General features: G+C 42.4%; 2 protein-coding genes across 3 annotated transcripts; one reads left to right on the top strand and one right to left on the bottom strand.

The window, feature by feature from the left end:
- Positions 1 to 165: 165 nt before the first annotated feature.
- LCMT2 (leucine carboxyl methyltransferase 2) lies at positions 166 to 3,854 on the bottom strand. The gene has a single exon (XM_007533513.3). The coding sequence runs from the start codon at positions 3,852 to 3,854 to the stop codon at positions 1,803 to 1,805; it is 2,052 nt and encodes a 683-aa protein (XP_007533575.2). The 3' UTR covers positions 166 to 1,802.
- ADAL (adenosine deaminase like) lies at positions 3,257 to 27,275 on the top strand. 2 transcript variants are annotated; one of them, XM_060174497.1, is made up of 11 exons: positions 3,257 to 3,275; positions 7,891 to 8,102; positions 8,333 to 8,463; positions 9,831 to 9,891; positions 12,763 to 12,850; positions 14,683 to 14,764; positions 16,544 to 16,670; positions 21,886 to 21,966; positions 23,246 to 23,384; positions 25,917 to 26,017; positions 27,060 to 27,275. In XM_060174497.1, the coding sequence occupies exons 2-11, from the start codon at positions 7,998 to 8,000 to the stop codon at positions 27,252 to 27,254; spliced, it is 1,110 nt and encodes a 369-aa protein (XP_060030480.1). In that variant the 5' UTR covers positions 3,257 to 3,275; positions 7,891 to 7,997; the 3' UTR covers positions 27,255 to 27,275. The 2 variants fall into 2 exon arrangements, with proteins under 2 accessions (XP_060030480.1, XP_007533548.2); XM_007533486.3 differs by lacking the exon at positions 3,257 to 3,275 and adding an exon at positions 3,754 to 3,890.
- The last annotated feature ends 376 nt before the right edge of the window (positions 27,276 to 27,651 follow it).

Raw genomic sequence — 27,651 nt, forward strand, 5'->3', positions numbered from 1 at the left:
AATTTCTCTGTCCTATCCAACAACAATGGAAAAAAGGATGGCCACCAGGAGCAGTGGATAAGTAGTACAGGCATCAAACCCTAGCAATAAACCTAAAAAAAAAAAAAAAAAAGGAAGAGTGAATGGTAGAAAATAAATCTGGAAGTATTATTATACTTGTATAAATTGAGTCAAGGCAGCAAGCATTTGGTTTATTGACCTTTATAAATCCAAATAAATATGAAGCAGTGACAAAAACAAAACACGCAACAGAACATGTTATTTGTAGGTATGTTCTGTTTCTGGGCTTGATGAGGGAGGAGCCACAGGAATGAACACAAATGTCAGTGGAGGACCAACATTTACTGGATTTTGCTACAGCTTATACAGAGCAAGACTGTGACAAAAAAGCATGAAGAGACCTTTAATTATAACGTTTTTAGTTAAATCTTGTAACTTATGCTTATGATCCACCCTGTTTCTGCTCTTAAGGACCTTCCCCAGAACAGGTAGGCATCTGTGGCTTGCCTGTAGATGTCAAGTTCATTCTCTCTGAGGTTTGCCTTCAGAGAGGGAAGTCTGTTTGCAGTATGGCATGAACCTATTGTTCTGGGTTTATCAATTATTGAGAATAGAGCCAACTTATGTCAGCAGCACTAAAGATGCTGTGTTTTTCCCAGTTCTTCAATAGTGCTACAAATGTTTTTCGCTTTCCCTTTTTTTGCTAGAGGTTTGTGGCCCAAGAGCTGGTGCAGTGCACGAAGAGTTGGATTCACAGGCATAAGGTACCAAGTTTGATCCCTGGCATCACGTGCCAGTGATGCATTGGTGCTCTCATTAGTAAATAAAATTGCAATAATTAAAAACATGTATTTGAGACCAGAATATTGTTAAGTTCTGGCATTTGGTATATGGGGGATAAAGCCCAGGATTTCTTGTGTCCAAGTCCTGTGCTCCAATTGCTGAACTGCATCCCTTAAAAATGTGTCTTATTAAAGCTAACCCAGTGTTCTTTGCTACCCGTGTGTAACACTTTAAACTACAACTAGGTTCATTTCAGGTTTCATATATGAGGAATGAGGTCAAAACCATATTTCTTCAGTTTCAACCTGTATTCTTACCAAGGATCAAATTTTTCCAAAGTGCCATCTCTAACCACAAATCCCGGGAATGGGAAAAATTAAACACACCTGGTTAAGCGCACACATTGCAGTGTGCAAGGATCCTGGTTCAAGGGTTCAAGCCCCTGCTCCCTACCTGCAGGGGGAAGGCTTCAGAGTGGTGAAGCAGTGCTTCAAGTGTCTTTTCCTCTATCTCCCTCTCTCCTCTCAACACGTCTCTGTATCCAATGGCAAATACAAATTTTAAATATATATACATATTAAAATTTTAAGTTAGGCTAGAAGCCATGGAAACTCAACAGACTAATCAACTTAAGAGTAGAAAATAAACTAAATACAAAAGAAGTCAATAAACTAAATACAAAAATCTAAAGGTTGTCATTTCCTACTCCAGAACTGTATGATCACTTTTTAGATAGGCCAAGTTAAGTTTAACTTTTGTACCACCTTGCTGGTGTTTTAACATCTTCACTTTCTGCACAAGATAGTGGTATCAGGGGAAAAACAAAAAAGAGGCAGATGGGAACGATGGTATTTATTAGAGTCAAATCTTGTTTGTTTACTTCAGTGGGTGCTGAATGTATCAAAACCCAGTCCTGACCAAACATAAGATTGTGTTTGCTACTCAGCTTTTGTAGTAATCATCTTTCATATTTATATGCAAAGCTGTTTATAAAACTATTCACAGAAAGAGGATTGTGCCTACTTTAAGGATGAAAGGTCTAATGTCACAACATGGGGATTTAAATAGGTGCCAAAAGAAAAACAGTTCCCTCCACCTCCAAGGAGCAGGAGCTTTTGCTCTTCAGGAAGGAGGATGCTGGTATGATTGTGTAACATTAATGGCCACGGAACACATGTCGAGTCAATCTGATACTCAGAGCTCAATCCTGTAGACAAATTGATGACTGTCACTCCAGGAACTGAGGAAGAATGGATACAGACGCCTCCAACCAGAAGAAGGTTTCCATTGAGCACATGCGCTGTGTGGGAGTACCTTGGGGTAACGGGAGGCTGGATTTCTACTGGCTCCCAGAGAAATCCACCAGAGGTAGGTTTCAGAAAGAACACGGAGCCCAGTGGTTCCTCAGAAAGGCCCAGGCCTCCGGCGATCAGGGCTCCCCCTTGCCAACTGCAGGCACTGTGAGAATGGCGGCCCGCAGGCGCCTGCCCCTTTACGGGGATGCTGACCCACGCCATTGCTCCCACGTGCAGAAAATGCCAGCCACTTAACACGGGATGCAACACACTCCGACCTCCATACACAAACAAGTATCTCTGACTCTCATAGGACACTTCTGTTGTTGAATGTCGCCAGCACGCCGGAGTGGAATCTTCTCCTTCTGCGCCAGCCTTTGCTACGGTCAGGTCGAGGTCCTCGGCGCCCTGAGCCTCACTCCGACAAAGGCGAAGCTGGAGGATCCCCGAGGCCGGAGTGACTGGGGACAGCCGCCCTCCCAGGACCACGACGTGCGTGTCTGAAAGCCTCGTCATGGTGTGATGCAGGCGCCCGTCCCACCCGGCTTCGGCCCCGCGGCCGCAGATGTGGGCGCCTTCCCATTCGGAGCCGCGTGCGGCGAGCGCGTGGAGGCTGCGCACCCTGCAGTGCCGCCCCGCCTGCGCTCCGAAGCCTCCCGCGCTGAGAATCAGGTCCCGGCGCAGGGCGACCGAGGCGTGGCCGTAGCGGTTCAGGCTCTGGTCCGGCCGGTCCGCGGCGACTACCCGGGCCCGGAAGACCCCCGAAGGCGGAGCGGGATCCAGCTGAGAAAAGGCGTCGGAGGGCGGAAAGACCCGCGTGGGCGAGAGAGTGTGGCCCCGAGAAGCGGCCAGGATGAAGTAGTGGGAGCACTTGAGATGCCACTCCTCAAACTCGTCGAAAGGCTCCAGCTGCTCGGCGCGTCTGCGCTCCTCTGAGGGGAGGAAGCGGCGGTAGAAGGCGTTCATGTCCACGGCGGAGCAGGCGGCCCAGCCCGCCTCCAGGAAGCGGCGCCGCTGGGCCTCCACGTCGGGGAAGCGCTCCAGGCCGTGCAGCGGGGAGCCGAGCTGCCGGAAATGGCGCTGCATGACCTGGCCGAAGGCGTCGTGCGGCCTCATCTGCTCGTAGACCACGAAGAGGGCGTCGGGGAAGCGCTGGGCGGCCCAGGCCACCAGGGCCGCGGCGTCCTCCGGCTCCAGGTAGGTGAGCACGGCCTCGGCCAGGAGCAGGGTGGGCGCGGCCGCGTCCAGGCCCGCGGCGCTCAGGGTCCGCTCGAGGGGCTGCAGCCGCCGCAGGTCGACGCCCAGGATGCGGTAGTCGGGGCTCTGGAAGTACAGGGCGGAGGCGGGGTCCGCGCTGCGTTCAGGCCCGGCAAGGGCGCGCAGCTCTGGAGACTTTCGAATCCTCTCAGCCTTGCACCGCGCCACGTCTGGAAAGTCGACTTCCCAGAGCGCCGCCCCTGCCAAGCGTCCGGCCGCCTTGAGGCGGAAGTACAGCGAGTCCGAGCCAGCTCCCAGCGACAGGATCTGGGCGCGCGGCGCGCCCGGGGCCGCGCACGTCTGTTTCAGAAAGGCGCGCACGCAGTGCCGCACGGCGCGCGCGCGCACGTAGTAACCGCGGTGGATGAGCGGCGCGCGGCGCGCCGTGCCCGGAACTAGCAGGGCGGCGAAGGCGTCGTGCACGTACCCGCGCGCGGCCAGGGAGCTCTTGCTCAGGGCGCTGCTGTCGTTGGTGCTCTGTACCGCCCCTGCCCGTCGCCCGTGGCTTCGTGGGCCCATGGCCCGAAGAGACTTGCGAGCAAGAGACCGTCACGGGTGAGCTGTGCTTCCGCTTTGTGGGACCGGGCTGGCGGGCTTCTGCACAGAAAGAATGAGACTTCCCTTCCGGGAACGTGGGTGTGTCACTTCCGGGAGAGGCGCCTCCCCCCTCCCTGCCAATCAGAACCGAGATGGCTGCGGTGGTGTTGAAAATTCACTCCGGTGTCTCAGCGCATCTGTTTGGGCGGGAAGGCCTCACGCAGGAGCTTACTGTGAACACGTGGGCTGTGTCAGGGACCCGCGGGTCGTCACTTTAGCACAAACCTGAAGGGGGCTGGCGGGCATCTTTCTAAGTTGTTATAGTTGATTCAGTTGAAAAATGTTTCAAAGATTGATTACTAGGGGGGAGTGGAGGCTGGGAGAACCAGAGTGTCACACTCATACATGCAGTGTCAGGGATTGAACTCTGCACCTCAAGTTTGAGAGCCCAATATCCACTGCTCCCGGGTTGATAAACTCATTTTAAGAGGTAGGCATTGGGGTGGACATCAAGACCTAATGATGGAGGACGGACCATTGCCTTTGGTCCCTCCTCCTATGCTAACGATGGCTACTTAATGACTTACTTAATGCTGAAAACTTATGAAAGATCTTAAGTGTGAAAAGAAATTGGTGAAGCCAGGCGTAAAATGAAAATTTTACCAAGTTTGTGATTCACTGAGAATGTTTTCTCATGAATACACACACACACACACACACACACACACGTTAATGTCCCGTGGGAAATTAAACTCAAGTCTGAAGCATGTGATCTGTCTCTGAACCACCACCACCCGGGCCCAGTATGTATGTATGTATGTATTACGTTTTGATCAAGAGGGATCACAAAGCACACTGCTTCATCCGTGGATTCCTGACCTGTTTTTTTTTTCCTCCAGGGTTATTGCTGGGCTCAGTGCCTGCACCATGAATCCACCGCTCCTGGAGGCCATTTTTCCCACCTTTGTTGCCCTTGTTGTTGTAGCCTCGTTGTGGTTATTATTATTGCCATTGTTGATGTTCGTTGCTGGATAGGACAGAGAGAAATGGAGAGAGGAGAGAAAGACAGAGAGGGGGAAAGACAGACACCTGCAGACCTGCTTCACCGCCTGTGAAGCTAACTCCCTGCAGGTGGGGAGCCAGGGGCTCGAACCGGGATCCTTATGCCGGTCCTTGCATTTTGCGCCACATGGCTTAACCCACTGGCCACCGCCCGATCCCCCCACCCCCCGTTTTGTTTTTGTTGCTTGCATACAGTGCCAGGATCGAACCCAGGGCCTCACATTTACAAGGTAGAGGCAGGCTCTACTACTGAGCTCCTCACCCCCGCTCCCATACATCCTATTTATTCCCCTGTATTCCTAACTGTGTGAGGCTGATAGTAAGTATGCTACTTGACCTCTGTTTCTGAGCTTTGTGGACATTCCCTTCTACTTTCAGGTGTAAGGGTATTGAGAAAGAGGGGGTTATTCTCACTACTTCTTCTAGCGTTTGCCCTTCTTTCACTGATGTGGTCTGAGTCTTGTTGGGGTTTAAAATGACAGTCGCATTTCTAAATTTGGTATTTGGGAGTCAAGCACTTCTAGTGATATTCGGGAGATTTATCATTTATTAATTGGGGTTTTATAACTGATAGTGGAGAAGGAAATTAGATGACTATAAATGTGGTTAAGGTGAAGAAGTAAGAACCTGAGTTTTGGAGTCTAGTGATTTAATCTCTGTATCTCAGACCCCAGAGCTAGTAGTGCTCCTGAGTAAATAGGGGATTTTGCCTAGGTTGACCCTTTTACCTGTCCTCAGAGTTGGCCATATGGACTTTGCCTCTGCAGTGATTGCAGCTTACTTTTTCAAAGTAGCACTGTGTCATGGAAGTCTTTCCATATAGTCATATAGTTGAATGGATATATAATTTTGCCAGTACCATTACCCTGCTGACAGACATTTAGGTTGTTTTCAGTCTTTTGCTGTTACAAACCATGCTGCTGGAAATGCTTTTGACCTCAAACAAATGTTGTTGACCTCAAACAAAAGCAGTCAGTTATTTCAACAATGAATAGGGTTTATTCTGGAACAAGTTGTAGGGAAACTCAGTACATTTCACTCAGTATTTTATCTTAATTTATAAGCTACTTTCAGAGGTAAAATGAAATTGGGTTTCATTTTTCACTTAAAATGTACTTGATGGGGGCCGGGTGTTAGCTCAGCAGGTTAAGCACACATGGCGCAAAGCGTTAGGACTGGTGTAAGGATCCAGGTTTGAGCCCTCTGCTGCTCACCTACAGGGACGTCACTTCACAGACGGTGAAGCAGGTCTGCAGGTGTCTTTCGCTTCCCCTCTCGGTCTTCCCCTCCTCTCTCCATTTCTCTCTGTCCTGTCTGGCAACAGCAACATCAATAACAACAACAATAAAAAACAACAAGGGCAAGGAAAGGGGGCAAAGGTAGCCTCCAGGAGCAGTGGATTCATGGTGCAGACACCGAGCTCCAGTGATAACCCTGGAGGCAAAAAAAAAAAAAAAGAAAAAGTCGCTGACATTGTACTAGGTACTAGGGAGGTAGAATAAGCTTTGGTTCTTGTCCTCAGGAAGTTTATAGTCTTCTGAGAAAGACAAGTAGATCAGTGATTGAGTGTGGTGTGATAAAGTGCTGAGTTAAAGGTAGTCACAAGTTTATATGGGAGCATAGAAAATGGGAATTTTGGGGCCTGATGATGGTGCACCTGGTTGAACGCACATGTTACAATGCGCAAGGACCCAGGATTGAGTCCCCCGTCCCCATATGCAGGGGGAAAGCTTTGTGAGTGGTGAAGCAGGGCTGCAGGTGTCTCTTTGCCTCTCTATTCCCCCATTCCCTCTCGATTTCTGACTGTCTAAATAAAGGTAATAAATTTTTTTTAAAATGGGAATTTTAATTACTTTATTAATCATCTTAGCTACCCTGCATTTGTATCTGATTTTTATAAATCAGGAAGCTGAAGCCGTAAGGCCCCACAGCTGCTGAATAGCAGAATAGGTACTTTTACTATTCTAGGTTCATCTGATTCTGCTCTTTCTTCATTTATGTTAAGCAATTCAAAAATCAAACTTGTCCAGAAAGTGGTGCAGCAGATAAAGCATTGAACTCTCAAGTTTGAGGTCCTAAGTTCAATCTCTGGCATTGTGTATAGCAATGTGATATTTTGGTTCACATAAACACAAATAAATATTTAAAATCTTTTTTTTAAAAAAATTGAGCTTTTTTTTTTTTTTTACCCACAGTAAGCTTCTACAAATTCTTTTTTTCTTAGAGGAATTCTTTTTTAAATGTTATTTATTTTATTTTAATGACAGTGAGATATATATACAGAGAGGGAGGGACCAGAACACTGTTCATCTCTGACTTGTGGTTCTAGGGAATGAGCCTGGGATCTTGGAGCCTTAGGCATGAGTGTTTTGCATAACCATTATACTTTTTTCCCCCCTTTTGCTGCCCTTGTTGTTTTATAGTTGTTGTTGTTGTTATTATTGCTATTGATGTTGGTGTTGTTGGATAGGACAGAGAGAGGAGGGGAAGACAAGAAAAGTGGAGAGAAAGATAGACACCTGCAGACTTACTTCACCGCTTGTGAAGTGACCCACCCCAGCAGGTAGGGAGCCGGAGACTCAAACCGGGATACTTACACCCGTCCTTGTGCTTTGTGCCATATTCGCTTAACCCACTGCGCTACCGCCCAACTCCCAACATAACCATTATACTATCTCCCCAGCCCAGAATTTTTGCTTTATAGATAAGCCTAATACATTTGTAGTTTTATAGAAGGTGCTAACAAGTAAGAAATTTATCCTATTAAATTTGAGAATTTAATCACCACGTATCAACTTGAGGCCCTTTTCTAGTTCTAGTTCAGATGGGTAGTTCAGCTAAGTTATCTTTGGGGGTGGGTTTTTGTTTGTTTGTTTGTTTTGCCTTTTAAAGACTAAATTAACAAAATTCTGTTCTTTTTATATCAGCTTGAAAATGTTCATATATGTTTAAATAGGTGAAGTTGAGTCCAGAGCGACAGATGTATGGAAAACAAGCAATCTGAATGAAATTCAAGAACACAAAACTTGCTAAGTGAAATACATTGTACTGTCCTTATCATGGATGAGAGTGTTTGAAGAAAAAAAACATTTATCCTGCTTAATCATGATGGAAGCAGAAGAGCCACTGCCATGGGAGACAGACTTTTACTCAGAATTACCTAAAGTGGTGAGAACTCACCTTCAGAACTCTGGAATGGTTGCTAATTACAATGACTTCTGTGTCGTTCCTTTTCAGAAAACTGAAGTAAAATTTGCAGGTAGAATTTACAAACTCTAAAAGCTAGGTAGCTGAATCTGGTGGGCAGTTTGTCAATATAAAATACAAGTATCATGTACTTGTATGGTGCTTTGAATCTAATAGCTGATGCATTTTTACTGATTATATTTTCTTCTTAGGAACTTCATGCTCACTTGAATGGATCCATTAGTTCTAATTCCATGAAGAAATTAATAGCTAAGAAGCCTGGTCTTAAAATCCACAATAAGATGACTATAATCGACAAGGGAAAGAAAAGGACATTAGATGAGTAAGTCTGGAGAAATTGTGGTCATACTTCATTTTCTTCTCTATCACTCTTTGAGATTGTAAATAGTATAATAAGAATTCAGATGTTGGGGCCAGCTGATTTCTTAACCAGTAGAGCACATACATTACCTCACACGAGGATGTGGGTTCAAACCCATGGGAGGAAGTGTCACAAACATTGGAGCAGTGCTCCAAGTGTCTTTCTCTCTCTCTCTCTCTCTCTTTTCCCCTCTACCTCCCACTCTCTACCCTTCTCTGTCAAAAGGAAAAACAAAGGAAATAGGAAAAACAAAAAAGCCTGCTGGGAACGGTGGAATTGTGCAGATGTTAGCCCCATCCATAACCTTGGTGGCAAAACAAAAAGAATTCAGAATTTTGGGGGGGGGGGTGGGTGTGAGGGGGTGGGCCCAGGAGATAGCTCATTCAGTAAAGCACACATTTTTATCATGCCCTGGTCAGTACATGGTAGCATCATGCAAAGAAAGGGGCAGCTTCATGAGTAGTGAAGCAGTGCTGTGGTGTCTTTCTTCTTTCTGTCTCTCCCTCTTTGTCTTTAACTACTATCTGAAAAAAAAAAAAAGTGGTAAATCATAGAGGTTTGGAGCCCCAGCAAAGTCCTGGTGGCAAAAAAAGCAAACAAAAATATATAAATTAAAAAAAAAAAAAAAAGGATTTTCATAGTTAAAGACTTGTCATCTAGTATAGAGACTATAATTTGCTATGCAACGTTTGTCCAATGGTCCATCTGTTGGTAGTATTTTCATTGGCTTATGTTTATGAGGTTATACTAGAATATATTTCAGACTCAAGTATGTAAGAGCAACTATTGATTTCTCCCCTAGTTGTTAATACTACTAAGGTGGGTAAAGAAGGGAAACTGATTTCTCACTTTAAAATATCAGTGATGTGGGAGTCGGGTGGTAGCGCGGCGGGTTAAGCACATGTGGTGCTAAGAGCAGGGACAGGCATAAGTATCCCGGTTCAAGCCCCCGGCTCCCCACCTGCAGGGGAGTCGCTTCACAGGTGGTGAAGCGGGTCTGCAGGTGTCTATCTTTCTCTCTCCCTGTCTTCCCCTCCTCTATTTCTCTCTGTCCTATCTAACAACGACGACAACAATAACTACAGCAATAAAAACAACAAGGGCAACAAAAGGGAAAGTAAGTAAAATTTAAAAAAATGTATCAGTGATGTTTAGTTTTTAGTCATTTGACTATCATTCCATATCAGTAAGATTTTTTTAAAATCTTCTCTGTAATTTTTTATAAATATGTAATGACTGTTAGTCTAACAATCTCTTCATCTTAATGCTTTCTTAACAAACACACCTCTATGTGCAGGGTATGTTAACACTTTTCAATCATGTTGCAGATGTTTCCAGGTGTTTCAAATTATTCATCAAATTACAACTAGCCCTGAAGATATTCTAATGGTGAGAAATGAGTCAATTTTTAGACTGGTTTAAAAAGTGACTTATAGACCATTTTATTTTACACACATGGCCTTTTGCTCTCATCAAGATTCTGATGAAAAATATATTTTTTTATAGCAGCTCTTTTCAAAAGCAATGTAAGACATTTGACTAAGTGCTAATATCAAAAGGCTGCATTCAATGTAAAGGATATAAAGAAATTTAAGACCATCATGTTGTGGTCTGGGAAGTGGTGCAGTGGTAAAGCTTTGGACTCTCAAGCATGAGGTTGCGAGTTGGATCCCCGGCAGCACATGTGCCAGAGTGATGTCTGGTTCTTTCTCTCTCCTCTTATCTTTCTCATAAATAAATAAATAAATTTTTTTTTAAGTCATCATGTTCTATTAGATAATAGACAAAGTAGAGAAAAATCTGATCCTGCTTTCTCTAAAGTGCTGGATGAAATATTTGACCACAGATGGGCATGTCTTTACTAAGTCATTACCGGTATTACTTAGGAGACTTTTAACTGCTAGGGTGGAAGTTATAAGAGTAAAGTTGAAAATATTAGGAATTGGGCCAGAAATTTAGTTCACCTGGATGTCTCTATCCAATAAATAAAGATTTAAAAAATCTTTTAAAAAAATAGATCAAATGCTCAATGCGTAGGAAAAGTGTACCTTCCCCTTGATGATAATAAACTGGAGAACACTACTGTGATTTCTAGCTGAAGCTCCCTTACTCTACTGTCTGTTTTCAGAAGACTGGCTTCTGTATCACTAACCTAACCAGGATGGTATTATTCACAGACAGAAAGTAGCTAAAATAACTGTCTATCTGGTTGTAGAGCCCATGCTATTTGTCTTTCAAGATACTTAATTTTACTTTATCTTCAGTAAGCAAAAACTTAACTTGTTGCGACATACTGTTATTTGAAGAAAGAACTTGCATAGATGTTCTCAGCCAAGACGTATAGAAGAGGAAAGCCCAGAGAACAAAAGGGTTGCCCTTCAGACCTGTGGCCAGGAAGAACTGGAACTGGCAGGCACAGATGTAGATGCCAGGAAAGTGTTCCTGGACCCGGAGTAGAGGTGATTCTTCAGGTCTCTCAGGGCCTCTATAAATTTTCCTCTCTTTGCTCTCATTCCATACTTGCCATTTGGATTCACAGGTACATCACCACCAAGAAGAGGGTGACCATGGTAGTAGATATCACTTAGCCACTGAGAAGGACTCCCACTTCACACCCTCATTTCCACCATTATTGTCAGTGCATTCATTAACCAATAGACTTCAGTGTAACTCATGAGCTGGTCTTTCTGGGTCTGCTCTGGTCTGGGACAATGACAAGGTCCAGGTCTCTCAACCTGCAGAGAGGAAGATCCATGCTCTGGTAGTAGAGAGGCAGCAATGGGGAGTTCCTGGGGTGCCATTGCTATGGGGTCCAGCACCCTAACTGCTGGTGCAGAGGCTGTAAGATCATGCTTTGTCTTGTTTGGTCCAGGGACATCACATAATCTGAATTAAGTTTGCCCTTATCTGTGTAATCTGAGGCTAATTCTCTAGGCCTCTTGGCGCATCTGGTTTACCCATCATATTTATATTAATTCTTTTTTGGCTTTTGTTTTGTCTTCTGGCTACTAGGGAGTAAACCCTAGGGCTGTGTACAGTACCACCAAACATCCTCTTTAGACAAATGTTCTGTGCTTTATTTTTGGAAGTAAAAGAGGGAGAGAGACTGATAAGAGTCTTTAGTACTACTCCATCATCGGCCAAGCTTTGTCAGAGTCATGGTGTTGCCATGGACTCGAATCCAGGGCTTTAACTAAAGCAGTGTATGTACTCTCCAGGGAAGGAGAGCTAGGTCCTGATCCCTGGCTTCAAGGTTTAAAAAGTGTGGCCTGGGAGTGCACAGTGGCTAAAGCATTGGACCTAAGAGTACAAGGTCCCAAGATTGAACCCTGGCTTTACATGTACCAGAGTGATGTTGTGGTTCTCTCTCTCATTAATATATCAATAAATATTTAAAAAGTGAAAATAACTAAGTTAAAAAATAAAAGCTCAAACCCAGGTCTTGAATTGCCAGAATCTACCATGGTAATACCATCTATTTAGGCATTGTCTGTGTAACCAGACAGCCCTGTTCCCTTGCCAAGAAACTGCACTTCCCATGCCCTTATACTCAGCAGTTAAGGTTAGGCTGTTAATTGGAAGTACTAACTAGCACAGCCTCTCTTCTGTGGTCACTTTTCTTCTAGATGTAGTGTTTTTAGGAAGGATAACAGAAAACATGCCTTACCATTGACTGTGATCACTGTAGTAATTTTTGGGTTGTTGAAATTTGTACTAAATTACATACACTTCCTATTTATTACTTATGTTCTTTGCCTGGGAAAAATTTAGCCCTGTCTAGAGAATACCTTGAAAAGTTTAATTTATTCCTAAATAATTGAATAAAAACTCATGTTCTGACTTTAGATGGCATGTCATTAATACCTGGTCATTTCAGCCACTAAGATGTAGCTAATACTGCATATTTTTAGATGGGTTCTAGGCTTTAGGGTTGCTTTATTCAGCTCTGTTTTCAGTCTGGTTATGAACATCAGAAAGTAAAGAAATAGTTAAAATTAGTAAAAAGAAAAAAATAGATGTGGATGTCATGCAAATTTGAGTTTAATATGAAAAACAGGTACATTATGAACTATTAGAAATGTAGTTCTGGTGTTGGGTCTCTACAAGGGGTGAGACAGCATGGGCAGTCTTTACCTTATGGGAGACTTCCAGCATTCCTTGTAAGCCAACTTTGATGAATAAAGTTAGCCATAGCACTTAGTGCATTCATTGGAACCCTTACGCTGGAATCAATATTGTGTACCTTGCCTTTATTATCAGATCACAAAAGATGTCATAAGAGAATTTGCAGAGGATGGTGTCAAGTATCTGGAACTAAGGAGCACACCCAGAAAAGAAACGGCTACAGGTAAAATTGAATTACTTCTCAACTAATGCAATATATATATATATTTATGTTGTGACTATGCGGCACTTACTTTTACATGAGTCAACCACTCAAATCTTCTAATATAATATAATTTTAAAGTGAAAGTTACCCTTTTTAAGTAGAAAAAAAAAAAGAGTCGGGCAGTAGTACAGCGGGTTAAGCACAGGTGGTGCAAAGCACAAGGACCGGTGTGAGGATCCTGGTTTGAGTCCCTGGCTCCCCACCTGCAGGTGAGTCGCTTTACAAGCGGTGAAGCAGGTCTGCAGGTGTCTGTCTTTCCCTCCTTCTCTCTGTCTTCCCCTCCTCTCTCCATTTCTCTCTGTCCTATCCAACAATGACGACATCAATAATAACAATAATTACAACAGTAAAACGAGCCACAAAAGGGAATAAATAAATAAATATTTAAAAATAAATATTTTTTTTTAAAAAAAAGCATATCAGGTGTGATCTGTTTAAAGTGAATATAATGGCTTGTGAGCCCCATGTTGCACTGGGGCTCAAACCATGAATGAACACAAGGCAGTACAGGTGAACTATCTCTGATGAGCTATCTGTCTCTGTGCCTCTATTTTAATGTGTCCTTACTGATTTTTTTTAAATCATCTACTTTTTTCAATTTTTACTTTACTTTTTGTAAGATTTACTTATTTAGTCAGAGACTACATAGTCCCAGATCTTGCAGATTTCATCTATGCTTCTTGACTCAAGGTTGCTGCCTCAACCATGCTCCAGTAACTCCTCAGGCCAAGAAGCATCCTAGTTTGATCCTCCTCTTCCTCTATATTGAAGTCAAGAGGTACTGGAGCAGCACTGTATGCCAGTGTGCCTGGCATTATTCAGTCCACATGTCAGTAGGCACAGAAAGAATAACTCAGACACCTGGAACAAACTGGGTCCCAATGATCAATACAAGTTCTACTCAGTGAGTGTAGATTACAACAAGCTGAAGGAAGAAGGTTCAGACTTCTATATGTGACATCTCACTATAAAGCTGCTTAAAATGAAAGTTTTCTAGAAGCCACATGCACAGTTTCTTATTTAACCAGGAAAATCTCCCCTTCAAATGCATGAAATCATATGTTGTATTGTTGGGGTTACAATGGTTAATCATCTAGACTGTGAAAAAAAATTACTAGCGTGAGAGAGACAGAAAACCAGAGTGTTCCTCTGGCATATACAGTGCCAGGGAATGAACTGGGGACCTCATGTATGCAATTCCTATGCTCTACCACTGCACAAACTTCTAGGCTATTCATTTAATTTTATTAAAAATGCAGTTGCAGGGCAGGGGTAGATAGCATAATGGTTATGCAAAGAAACTCATGCCTGAGGCTCCAAAGTCTCATGTTCAGTCCCCCACACCAGTATAAATCAGAGCTGGTAAAACCACCATAAACCAGTGGTCTGGTTAAAATATATATATATCATCTATTAAAATGTACCACTAAGTGCCTTTAAAAAAATTTTTTTAAATTAATTTATTTATTGAATAGAGACAGCCAGAAATTGAAAGAGAAGGGAGAGATGGAGAGGAAGAAAGACAGACAGAAAGACACCTGCTGGGAAAGCACTCACAGAGCTTTCCCCCTATAGGTGGGGTTGGGGCCTTGAATTCGGGTCCTTACAAATTATATCATACGTGCTCAGCCAGGTGTGCCGTCACACAACCCCCTAAGTGTCATGTTTTAAATACTCCTTTAACCATACCCTTCTTAACAATATAAAGTGGAGATGTGATTCACATGGGGGTACTAATGTTGCATGAAATTTGATGGCCTTTTTACTTGTTTTCTTTGTGTCCTTTCTAGGAATGACCAAAAGGACTTATATAGAATCTGTACTTGAAGGAATAAAACAGTCCAAACAAGAAAACCTGGACATTGATGTTAGGTAAGAAGCACTGTACCAGGCTAGAGAGTTGTTATGATGGTAATGCAAGAGACTTCCATGTGTGAGGCTCTGAGATTCCAGGTTCAATCCCCAGCACCATCATAAGCCAGAGCTGAGCTATTATCTAAGGTGTTTGTTGTTCTGTGTGTGTTCTGTATCTCTCACTAAATAAAGTAATTTAAAAGAAGCATTATATCAGGAGTCAGGCGGTAGTGCAGTGGGTTAAGCACATGTGGCGCGAAGTCCAAGGACTGGTGTAATGATCCTGGTTCGAGCCCCTGGCTCCCCACCTGCAGGGGAGTCACTTCACAGGCGGTGAAGCAGGTCTGCAGGTGTCTGTCTTTCTCTTCCCCTTTTCTGTCTCTCCCCCTCCATTTCTCTCTGTCCTGACAATGATAACATTAATAACAACAACAATAACTACAGCAACAATAAAAAAACAAGGACAACAAAAAGAAAAATAAATATAAAAATTTTTTTAAAAAGAAGCATTATACCTTACTTAGTCACTATTTTGTTATTTTATTTTTATAATTAATTCTATGAGAATGAGAGACAGAGGGAAGAGCACTGCTCTGGCTTACGTAGTGTCATAGAAACATCCTGGGGCCTCACATATGAAAGTCCTGAACATGGCCATGGGGCCACCTCTCCAGATACAGGAATCACTATTTTTAAAAAGCTGGAATGTGGAATTTTACTACTCTGATTATGGGTATAGAAAATTTTTGCAAAATTAGTAATCGACTTTTATCATATAGTAGAAAAAATAGGATCAAAAGATCTGTTGTTGAGACTGCAATCGTGGATTTATGTAGCAACAAAATGCTAAGTGTTGTTGCTCTAGTGAAATATAGGCTCTCCACAGCATTTAAGCTAACATGCAGACTTCTTACTGTGGCTGACATGTGGCTGACATGCTCTGGCTGTCTCTTTTCCTTCAATAGCTTTATCTGGATCATTCTTCCTTGCTGATTACACTGACTCTGAATAGAGCAAGACTATCCCACCTCCACACTGTACTTCCAGTTGCTTTGCCTGGAGCACACTGTCTTGCATGATTCCTTATAGAACTCCAGCCAGTATATGAAGAATGAAGTTGTGTCAGCTAGTAGATATATGCTATAAGGAGAATATTGCCAATTTTGTTATGCACTAATGCACCCTCATGATGATATAAAGGACATACTGCCACCTATATACCATTGCCCCAGAATTGAGCTTGAGCTGATTGGGCCTCTAGAGTAGATACAATTATTAGTTTATAGAAAATACAAGAAGAAAGAAAACAAAGTACAAGAAATAGGAGAACAGTTATCAATACAAGTATTCATTTGGTAAACCCTAGGCTGTGCAAAATTTTTAGAACAAATGACCTGATTTCTTTGACAGATAAGTTGCAAGAGGCAGGGGCTGGAGAGATGGGAGGTAAGGGAAAGGCTATAGATTAAAAGCAATCAGAGATTTTTTGTGGACTTTGTTTGGATCCTGAATCAGTATTTTTTTTTAAAAAAAGTAAAGTATGTATGGTAAGAACTTTTTCTCAACCAAAAAATTATATGAACAAAAAGAAAATGAGAATTCAAAATTTGAACATTGATAACTCTATTTGATACTCTAGGAATCTGTGTCTCATTCCCAGAGCAAAGAGGTTATGTAAGTCAGGATACTTTTCCTAGTAAGACGCACCTTACAGACACACCTCTCTGGTTTTGCTGAAGAGTTATCATTATCATCAGTGTCCTATGCATTTTCAATAGTGTTTTTCTTTTGTTAAAGGTATTTGATAGCCATTGACAGAAGAGGGGGCCCTTCCGCAGCCAAGGAGACTGTTAAACTTGCTGAAGAATTCTTTCTGTCTACTGAGGATACAGTTCTTGGCCTTGACCTCAGTGGTGACCCTACTGTAAGTTACTTTTCCCAAAATAAATTTTACTTCTAAGAGGTGGTAAGTGGGGCCAGGTGGTGGTACAAGTGCATATTACCATGTGCTAGGACCCAAGTTCAAGCCTCCAGTCCTTACAAGCAAAGGAGAACTTTATGAGTGTTAAAGCAATGCTGCAGTTGTCTGTTTCTCTCTTCCTCTCTCCCTCCCCCACCCCGTAATTTCTTTTCTGTCCTATCAAATAGTAAAAAAATTAAAAGAAAGGGAGAAGGTGGTAGCAAACCTCTGGTTAAGTGCTCACATTATAGTGTACAAGGACCCAAGTTCAAGGCCCTGGTCCTCACTTACAGAGGGAAAGTTTCACAAGTGGTAAAGCAGGGCTACAGGTGTCTCCCTATCACTTTTCCTCTCTAACTCCCCTTCTCCTTTCAATTTCTCTCTGATTCTATACAATAATATGTAAGTAAATAAATGAATATTAAAAGAGAGAGAAAAGAAGGCTGCCAACAGTGGTGGGTTTGTCATACAGACACTAAGCCCCAGTAATAACCCTGGTGGCAAATAAATAGTAGTAACCACATGTAGAACAAGGATTACCTTGGAGCATCCTGAATTCTTGAAAGATCCAGCAGACTCTATGTAGATGAGATCTTTGTCATCCTGGATATCCAGAACATCTAGAGCACCTAATCTCAACCAGGGTTCAGTACAGAATAAGAATCCCTAAAGAAGAAGAAAAAAAGATTGGTATGACAACACGCTTATGTTCTCTTTCCCTTTAAAGATGGCAGATAGCTAGTACCATTGTATATACACAGGAGAGAAATTAAACTTATTACAGATGAGTATCTAATGTTCAAGTAATACTTACTAGTTGTGGCTAAACTTAATTATCTCATAGAACCTCCAGTTGAAAAAGGCTGGTCTAGGCTATCAAGAAGACATGCTTCTTTTTATTCTTTTTATTGATTTAATAATGATTGGCAAGATTGCAAGATAGGAGGGAGTACAATTCCATACAGTTACCACTACCAGAGTTCTGTGCCCCATCCACTCCATTGGAAGTTTCTCTATTCTTTATCCCATTGGGAGTATGGACCCAGGATCATTATGGGGTACAGAAGGTAGAAGGTCTGGCTTCTGTAATTGCTTCTCCACTGGACTCCCCCAGCCTGTTTCTGTCTTTTCCTAGTTGGGGAGGGGTGTGGAGAGGTGGGGTTTCAGGACACATTGGTGAGGTCATCTGCCCAGGGAAGTCAGGTTGGTGTCATAGTAGCACCTGCAACTTGGTGGCTGAATAACATTGAGATGTAAAGCAGAACAAATTGTTGAATAATCAGGAACCTAAAGATAAGAATATAGCAGACGAAATTTGGGGTCTCCATTATGGAAAAAGCTTATAGGTATATTTTAGGTATATTCCAAGGGGCCCGTGACCTTACTAAGTTTTGCCTGAGCCCAACAGTTAATATACAGGTGGGCTAAAGGCATTGTCTGGAGAGATGGTGTCAGAATTGGAAATAGGACTAGAAAGCTGGATCAGGGCAGAGAGTAGCTCCCAAGTATGGGAAAAGTATATAAATAAATACGATTAACTGTAGACCCCATTGATGTGATCTTGGGCCCATGTCTATTCATATTCAGCACAGGAGCTTGTGTAACCTCTGAATCCCTAGAAGTCTGAGCTTACATTCCATAAAGACATTCTTCTTGAATGTGACTTTCAAGCAAGGTATCTTGACGGTGGCACTATTGACACTTTGGTAATTCTTTGTTATGGTGTCTGTCCCGTGCATCATACAATACTGAGCAGCATCCCTGGCCCCTACCCAGTAGATGCCAGTAGCTCTCTCTTCTTTGTAACAGCTAAATACCCCTTTAGGACAAAATCACTCCTGGCTGAAACCATTGAATTACAATTCCATGAAACCAGTTAAATAGAAACTAGATAGAGACAGAAAGGCAAAGAGACAGTGAGTGTGAAAGAAACGTAGCACTGAAGCTTTCTTCAGTGTGGGGAGAGCCAGGCTCAAACTTGGATTGCATGCATGGCAAAGCAACACACTGTCCAAGCAAGCTATTGCACCAGTCATTGAGAAACTACTTCCTTTGACTTAGTCTTACTAAACCTGGACTTTTTGCTTTTGAAAAAAGTGTTTTTTGTTTTGTTTGTTTTGCTTGCTTTTGTTTTTTAGTAATCATGGGTTCCTGTGTTAAGTGAGTTCTCCTTAATATAGCTTTCCAGACATAAAACTTGCTGAATCCTATTATTATCTAGTGTAACTGATAGACTACAGGCTCAATGATATATGATTTAAGATTCTTGGCAAGAACTTTGAGTATGCCAGCTTTGTGTCTAGAGTATTATAGGTGCTTTAAAACCAAATGTGCATTGTCTCAGGAAGTGGTGCAATGGATATAGCATTGGACTCACAAGTGTAAGACCTTTATGTTTTATTTGTTCTGATATATGGCATATTTATGGTGGTCTGAGTGTTTATAGGAGACCTTTCAGAACTTCGAGGGCAGGCTTGGTGATAGTTGATTCTTTCAACTGTTGGTTGTCTGAGAAGGTTTTTATATCTCCATCTAGTCTGAATGACATTCTAGCAGGGTACAGTAGTCTTAGTTGAAAGCCTTTCCCATTGAGCACTCGATAGATATTTTGCCATTCTCTTCTGGCCTGTAGTGTTTGTGTGGAGAAGTCTGCTGCTAATCTTATGGGTTTTCCTCTGTAGGTGACTCTTTGTTTTTCTCTTGCAGCCTTCAGTATCCTTTCTTTATCCTTATTCTTTTTCATTCTAAATGTGATGTGTCTTGGTGTCTTTAAGTCTGGGTTAATTCTATTTGGGACCCTCTGGGCTTCCTGAACCTTTATGTCTTTGATGTTGTCTAGACTAGAGAAATTCTCAGCTATTATGGCCTAAAGAATGCTTTCTTCCTCTCCCTCTCTTTCTTCCTCTGGTAAGCCAATAATGCGTTTATTATTTCTTTTGAAGTCTATGTTGATGTTTTCAGTATCTCTTAATCTCTTTTTGAGATCTCTTACTTCTTTTTTAGTTGTGTCTAATTCGTCCTCAATCTTGCTAATTCTGTCTTCAGCCTCATTTATTCTGTCCTCTTTACTGTTTTTTGGAGTTCATCTATTTTGTTACCCTGTTCTGATACTGTTTTAGCTTGTTCAGCTAGTTGTGTTCTTAGCTCAGCTATTTCAGCTTTCCGCTCTCTAATCACCTTGAGATAATTACTGTTTTCTTCCAGAGTCTCATTTGTTGTTTCTGCATTTTTTTTATGACAGTTCTTTCAAACTCTTTACTCACTCCTGTGATTATTTCCTTAACTAGTGTTTGGATGTTGACCTCATTATTTTGTGCTTCAACCTTTGGGGGGCTTTTAGCTGGACTCTTGTCCTGGTTCATTTCTCCAATATTTCTCCTTGTTGGTTTAACCATTCTATATAGTATGTTATGAGGTCCCTTTCTCAGTACTTTTCAAATTACTGATTACTCTTGCCTAGATTGACTTGTGTCTTAAAGGTATTTGTGTCTTAAAGGTATTGGTGTCTAAATAAAGTACTTAAAGGTTCACAGTTGTGGAAATTGACAGTTGTTTCAATATTATTTTAATCCCTAAGTTGGAGCATAGTGGCTTTAAAAGCCTCTTTTGTTCTTTTTCTTCCCTGTAGGCTATGGGAGCCTAAGGGCTTTTAAACTATAAGAGGCTTCTTAGCTTAATCCCTCACTCCTGACCAAGAGATAAAGCAGGGTGGGGGAGAGATAATTCAGTGGTTATGCAAAGAGACTCTCACACCCCAAGGATCCAAAGCTCCAGGCTTAATTCAGCTTCTCTGCCAAGCCAGGCAGCATTGCTGGGCCCTGTGAGTTTCTAAACAAGTCCTGTTTATAGTCTGTGGGTTCTGAGGCAACTATTCACTATGCTCTCATCAGGAGAACAACATGGAAAGGCTCCCACCACACACAGCTCCACCAATAGGCCACCAAGGTGTAGCTCTTCTCCTGAGTTTCCTGGCCAGTTCTCTGTTCCCAGCTGTCAGCACAACGCCTCATCACAGACCCCTGCAAGCATCAACCCGGCTTTGACCTAGCACGTTATGATTGGGCCCTCCTCAATCGCTATTGAACAGGCCATGGCCGGTGCGCCACTATGTTCCATTGCTGGGGAGCCAGAGACGACCCGAACTGCCCCTGTGGCTCCAGACAGACTATGACCCACATAGTCAACGACTGCCACCTCTCCAGATTCAAAGGAGGTCTCGAAACTTTACATCAGGCTCAGCCTGACGCTGTTGACTGGCTACGGAAGAAGGGCAAACGCTAGAAGAAGAAGCACAACGCCTCCCCCCTGCTGCTCCAGCCTCTGAGGGCAGTAGCAATGGAGACTCACAGTTGCATTTGCTGAGTCTTAGGGGAGCCCTCTCCTCCCTTCAGCCATCTTTTTGTTGGTAAAACAGACTGGAGGTGGTGCCTCAATTGGTAAACTGCCGGACTGTTACCAGCCACTGAATCTCTCCCTACGCCCCTCTCTGTCCACGAGCCACACGTGTTTGCACTCACCAGTGATTTGGTGAGGTCCTGAAGTTGTTCTAGTCCTGTTTGTTGTGGTCCCAGATGATCTCCTTTGGTATTCCTAGTTGACCTGGGAGAGGAGAGGAACATATTATTTGTTTGCCATCAGGGTTATCGCCGGGGCTTGGTGCTTTCACAGTTGCTCCACCTTTCTTTTTCTAATAGAGAAAAACAGAGGGGGAGAGAGAAAGAGAGATGCTTACAACAGTCCACTGCTTGTGAGGCTTTCCCTCTTCTGGTGGGGACTGGGGGCTTGAACCTGGGTCCCATGTCCAAGCAGCCCTGTAAGCACAAGTTCTGGAGTTCCATCTCTGGCACTGTGTATGCCAGAGTGATGTTCTGCTTTTCTCTCATAAATAAATAAATAAATCCTAAGGGCTGGGGAGACAGTATAATGGTTATGTAGAAGACTTTTATGCCTGAGGCCCCAGAGTGCCAGATTCAGTCTCCAACACCAGCATAAGCTAGAGCTGTGCACAGTACTCTGGTAAAAACCAAAACCAAATAAATATTTTAAAAGAAAATATCTGCAAGTGAATCAATTTGCTAATTTTTTTCTGCCATTATTCTGTTCCTCTGTGAGGGACAGAATATTTTCTCAATTTGCTCAGAATTTTCATGCATCCTCATTTTAACTTTTTATTTTCAAGGCAGGAGAAGCAAAAGACTTCTTGGAACCTCTTTTGGAAGCTAAAAAAGCAGGTCTAAAGTTGGCATTGCATCTTTCAGAGGTAAATAATATTATAAAATTAGACTGGAGAAAGTAGATTGCAGTAGAAAAAAATAATAGAATTGTTTATAAATGACTTAAAATAAACCTGGTCTAGAAAAATGTTTTTGGAAGGGGAAAAGCAGGAATATTTTAAAATGTAAATTATAGTGCTGAGTCATGATTTGTTCAGTCCCTGTGTGTGTGTGTGTGTGTGTGTGTGATTAATAGTAGGTTACAAGATTGTAAGATTACAGTGTGTAGTTCCACACCACACGCATCCACCACCAGAGTTCTGTGTCCCCACCCTCCCACCTCCCAAAGATAAACATCATAGTTCTCACAAGTCTTAGAAATAGTTTGCTTGCTTCTATTTTTTCCAAGTTCATAAATATCCAGTCTCAGGGCCCCATATACGAGTGAACCCATCTGGTAGTTGTCTTTCATTTCTTATTTTGCTAAATATAATCACCTTCAGTTCCATCCATTTTGTCCCAAAGGACACAAATCATCTTTTTTGATTGCATGATAGCATTCCAACAACATATATCCCATAACTTCTCTAGCTAGTCATCTATTGATAGACATTTACGTTATTTCCACTCTGGCTATTGTGAGTAATGCAGCTATGAACATAGTGCGCATACATCCCTTCTGCTTAGTGTTTGAGTGTAGTACTTGTAGATAATAAGGTAATTCCATTTTTATTTACAGACTCTCTAAACAGTCATCTGGTGTCTTGACTTGCATTTCTCTCATAAACTTATTATTGAGGTGAATCTGGAAGAATATCAGGAAGTAAGTGGGAAGATAAAAAGCTAAGAGGAGAGGTGTGAGTAGTTAGCTGTCAAGAATGTTCAGCCAGGAAGCTTCACAGAGGATAGAGCACCAGACTTGTGTGCACAAGGGTCTCAAGTTTGATCCCCAGCACTGCATATAGCATATAATGCCTCTAGTTCTCCCTCTTTCATAAAAAATGAATAAGTAAAAAAAAGAAAGGAAGGAAGAAGAGAGAAAAGAAATAAAAAGGAATGTTTGGATTAACTTTTCAAGAGATAAAGTACAAAACTAGAAAAATGTGCTTCTGGGCAGGCTGATAACATAATGGATATGTCAAGAGACTCTCATGCCTGAATCTCCAAAGTCCCAGGTTCAATCCCTGCCCCATCATAAGCCAGAGCTGAGCAGTGCTCTGGTTAAAAAAAAAAAAAAAAAATTAATTTAATTTTTAAAAAGAAAAGAAAAATGTACTTCTAAGAAGCACTGAAATTGGTTATTGCCCTCTCTCTCTATTTCTTTAGATTCCAAACCAAACAAAAGAAACACAAGAACTCCTGGATCTCCTTCCTGACAGAATTGGGCACGGAACATTTCTCAATTCCTCTGGGGGAGGGTCCATGGACCTGGTGGATTTTGTGAGGCGACACCAGATACCACTGGGTAAAACTGATGGCTTTGGGTTCTCCAGATGGCTCTTACCCTTCCTCCCTTCATCGAGGGTGCAAACTCTAAATAGAAAAGGACTAAATAGATAATATTTAGAAATTAGTGTGTATATGTCTCATGTGCTTTCTGATCCTCACTTAAGGGACAGAAAGTATTAGTGCTGGGGGCCGGGCTGTGGCTCACTGGGTTAAGCATACATATTAGAAAGTGTAAGACCTGAGGAAGGATCCCAGTTCGAGTCCCCAGCTCCCCACCTGCAGGGGAGTCACTTCACAAGCAGTCTCTCCCCCTCTCTGTCTTCCCCTCCTCTCTCAATTTCTGTCCTCTCTGTCTTCCCCTCCTCTCTCAATTTCTGTCCTATCAAAAAAAAGATTTTTAATAAAAAATAAATAGGGGGTCGGACTTTCTGAAGAGAAAAGAAGCAACTGAAAACTATTTTACTGAATCCAGTTACCAAACTTACAAATTTACCAGTTTATAAAAAAATAAAATAAAAAAACTTATGGGTGTAGGTGTGTACAACTATTCCCAGCAAGATATTTGCCCTTTAACTACGGAAAATTTTACATCCATAAAAATAGAGAAAATGGGGAGTCAGGCAGTAGTGCAGTGGGTCAAATGCACGTGGCGTGAAGCATAAGGACTGGGTGTAAGGATCCCGGTTCAAGCCCCCGGCTCCCCACCTGCAGGGGAGTTGGCTTCACAAGCGGTGAAGGTCTGCAGGTGTCTCTCTTTCTCTCCACCCGTCTTCCCCTCCTCTCTCCATTTCTCTCTGTCCTATCCAACGACAACAACAATAACTACAACAACAATAAAAAACAAGGACAGCAAAAGGGAAAATAAATATAAACAATTTTTTTTAAATAGAGGAAATGAAAAACACTTGCATAGTGATCTTATTTAGTACAATAGTCCAGCTCTGCCCCTAGCTAAGTGAAGGGGTGGGTCACATTTGCTGTCCCTTGCTCTGGGTGGCCCTGTGTTAAGATTGCCTTCTCCAAATGAGCTGAGAGCAGCAGTCAAGTCAGTGACATATTTTATTCTGACTGGATCCCCCAGTGCAGTGTTTTGATCCAGGACTTTGTTGATAGTTGAAGGCATTCTTTTTTTTTTTTTTTTTTTGCCTCCAGGTTTATCACTGGGACTCAGTGCCTGCACTACCAAGCTCCTGGAGGCCATTTTTTCCATTTTTGTTGCCCTTTTTGTTACCGTTATTGTTGCTATTGCTGTTGATGTTGTTAGGACAGAGAGAAATCAAGGAGGGGAAGACAAGGGGAGAGAAAGACAGACACCTGCAGACCCGCTTCACCACTCGTGAAGTGACCCCCCTGCAGGTGGGGGGATCAGGGGGCTTGAAATGGGAGCCTTGCGCTGGTCTCTGTGCTTTGTACCGTGTGCACTTATCCCACCAGGCCCCAGTTGAAGGCATTTTTAAAATGCACTTGTCTGCTACAAGGGCAACAGAAAGGGAATAAATAGATAAATGACTATATAAAAAAAAAAAAAGCTTAAAAAATGCACTTGTGTGGGGTCAGGCAGTGGCACACTCAGTTGAGCACACGTTACCATGCTCAAGGACCCTGGTTGGATCCCTTGGTCCCCACCTGTGAGGGGGGAGCATCACGAGTAGCGGAGCAGGATTGCAGGCCTCAGGCATGAGAGTCTGTTTGCATAACCATTATGCTATCTACTCTCCTGGAAAAGTTCATTTTTTTAATATGTTTTTTTAATATTTATTTATTTGCTGGGTAGAGACCATCAGAAATTGAGAGGGAAGGCGGTGATAGGGAGACAGACAGAAAAAGTTCATTTTTTAGGAGAGTTACTTAGACAAAGGGAGACTAGAGTGCCGTTTCATCACATATGGTACAGAGAACTTAACCCCGAGTCTCACGTGTGCAAGGAATTCATTCTACTCACAAAACCGCCTCTGCAGCCACCTCTGCTCCAATACCATAACTCAAATAGTACTACAATTGTCTTTTTTTTCCTAAATTTTATTAGTGACTTAGTACTGATTTACAAAATTGTAAGATGCCTTTATTTTAGTATCTACTGTAGCAACAAAAAGCAGCCCTTCAAAAATGACTTCCGCTTTTCTGGTGACTGAATTATTTTACTGCCATTTCTTCTTTGTTTTCGTAAAAGATGTATATAGCTGTCTGGTGTAGTTTATGCCATAAATTGTAACACATATTGCCTGCATAGTTACAATAGTTGAACTGTGAATTTTCCCATACAAGAAAAAGTCAGGACTGGAGAAACAGCACAATAGTTATGCAAAAGACTTATGCCTGAGCTCTGAGGTCTCTGCTTCAATCCCCAGCACCACTGTAAGCCAGAGCTGAGCAGTGCTTTGGTCTGTCTCTTTCTCTCTCTAACTCCCTTCATTGAAAAATACTAATTAAAAAGAAAGAAAGAGCATCAGTTGTATGTAATAATGAGCTACTGCAAATCAGTATCATTTGGAAAGTTTTCCTGGTGAACAGTGAGTCCACGTAACTGTTTTTCTCTCCTTTCATCTAGAACTGTGTCTGAGCTCAAACATCAAAAGTCAGACAGTTCCATCTTATGACCAGCATCATTTTGGGTTCTGGTACAGCATCCGCCATCCTTCTGTGATTTGTGTAAGTATGAACTACCTTGCTCATTTCTAGCCTTTCAGTTATTTGAGGTTAGTGGTTCAGTAGTGGCTGCTTGCACGCTTGGATGTAATGCACAAGTGGAGGGACTGAGAGGGGATGGGGGCATGGCAGGCCGCAAAGGGCCAGAGCATCTCTGATTTGTCTCTCCAGGAAAAGATCTTCCACAGTACCTGCAGGAGAAATAAACAAATAAAAAGCTCCCTGGGTGATTTTTTTCAAAATGTTTGTTTATTATTGAGAGGGAGGGAAGAATCATAGCATCACTCTGGCACATCTGTTGCTAGTGATTGACTTAGGACCTCATGCTTGAAGATCAGACACCTTATCCACTGCATCACTTCTAGTGCCTCTCCCTGGGTTGTTTTTTTTTTGTTTGTTTGTTTTTAAATATTTATTTTATTTATTTATTCCCTTTTGTTGCCCTTGTTTTATTGTTGTAGTTATTGCTGTTGTCGTTGTTGGATAGGACAGAGAGAAATGGAGAGAGGAGGGGAAGACAGAGAGGAGGAGAGAAAGATAGACACCTGCAGACCTGCTTCACCGCCTGTGAAGTGACTCCCCTGCAGGTGGGGAACCGGGGTTCGAACATGGATCCTTATGCCGGTCCTTGTGCTTTGCACCACCTGCGCTTAACCCGCTGCGCTACAGCCCGACTCCCCCTGGGTTGTTTTTTAAGGAGATTTAATTATTTTTCTGAGAGACCAGAGCATTTCTCAGCCTGACTTATGGTAGTTCTGGGGATCAAATCAGTCAGGCAAGTCCATGCTTTAACCTGTTCCAATTATCTCCCCAGCCTTCTCGAGGTGATTTTAATAAGCACCCATGCTCATGGAGTCACTTTTACACTGTTTTGGTTTTTTTTCTAATAATAAAATAATCTGCTCAGTTACTGATATGCAGGGATGTATTTATAGGTCCCTATTAGAGTCTAGAAAGAAGAATCAAAAAATAGACTACCAACAGAAAGTTGTTTTGAAAATATAATTTCTTTGTCCATTTTGAACTTTCTTATTTATATTTGCAGACTGATGACAAGGGTGTTTTTGCAACAAGCCTTTCTCAAGAGTATAAGCTGGCAGCTGAAACATTTAATTTGACCCAGTCTCAGGTGTGGGATCTGTCTTACGAATCCATCAACTACATCTTCGCTTCTGACAGCACCATGTCTGAACTGAGGAAGAAGTGGAATCATATGAAGCCCAAAGTGTTACATTTTTAATTCAATTTAATTTTTATTTTATTACCAGTTGGGTTTTCACTGGGGCACAATTCCATCATTCCTAGTGGGATTTTTTTTCCCAAGATAGAAGGTGAGAGAGGAGAAACACTACAGCACTGTTCCACTGCCCATAAAGCGTCCCTCTTGCATGGTGCTCCCCTGTGGTGGCCAGGAACTCAAACCCAGGCCTTCACACATGTTAAAGTGTGCTCTCCATGGGGTTAGCAGTCTCTTGCCCACCCTACACCTCAAAAGTATTATATATTTTAAAATCTGTAATGATCATCCTGCCATATTCCACTTAAGCCATCCAATGCTCACTTTGAGGCATAGTAACATTTGCTTCCAGCCCAAATACATTCCTCCTACTGGGTACTCAGTAAATATGTCAGAAACT

The sequence above is a fragment of the Erinaceus europaeus genome, chromosome 16 (genome assembly GCF_950295315.1).
Source record: "Erinaceus europaeus chromosome 16, mEriEur2.1, whole genome shotgun sequence".
In the NCBI taxonomy this organism is placed as follows: Eukaryota; Metazoa; Chordata; class Mammalia; order Eulipotyphla; family Erinaceidae; genus Erinaceus; species Erinaceus europaeus.

What these genes read in the sequence shown, in the direction of transcription:
- LCMT2 (XM_007533513.3), bottom strand. Translation starts at nt 3,854, where the DNA reads ATGGGCCCACGAAGCCACGGGCGACGGGCAGGGGCGGTACAGAGCACC.
- ADAL (XM_060174497.1), top strand. Translation starts at nt 7,998, where the DNA reads ATGAGAGTGTTTGAAGAAAAAAAACATTTATCCTGCTTAATCATGATG. An exon ending in AAGAAAAGGACATTAGATGA is followed by an intron (nt 8,464 to 9,830) that starts GTAAGTCTGGAG and finishes ATCATGTTGCAG; the next exon opens with ATGTTTCCAGGTGTTTCAAA. An exon ending in ACCTCAGTGGTGACCCTACT is followed by an intron (nt 16,671 to 21,885) that starts GTAAGTTACTTT and finishes TTTATTTTCAAG; the next exon opens with GCAGGAGAAGCAAAAGACTT.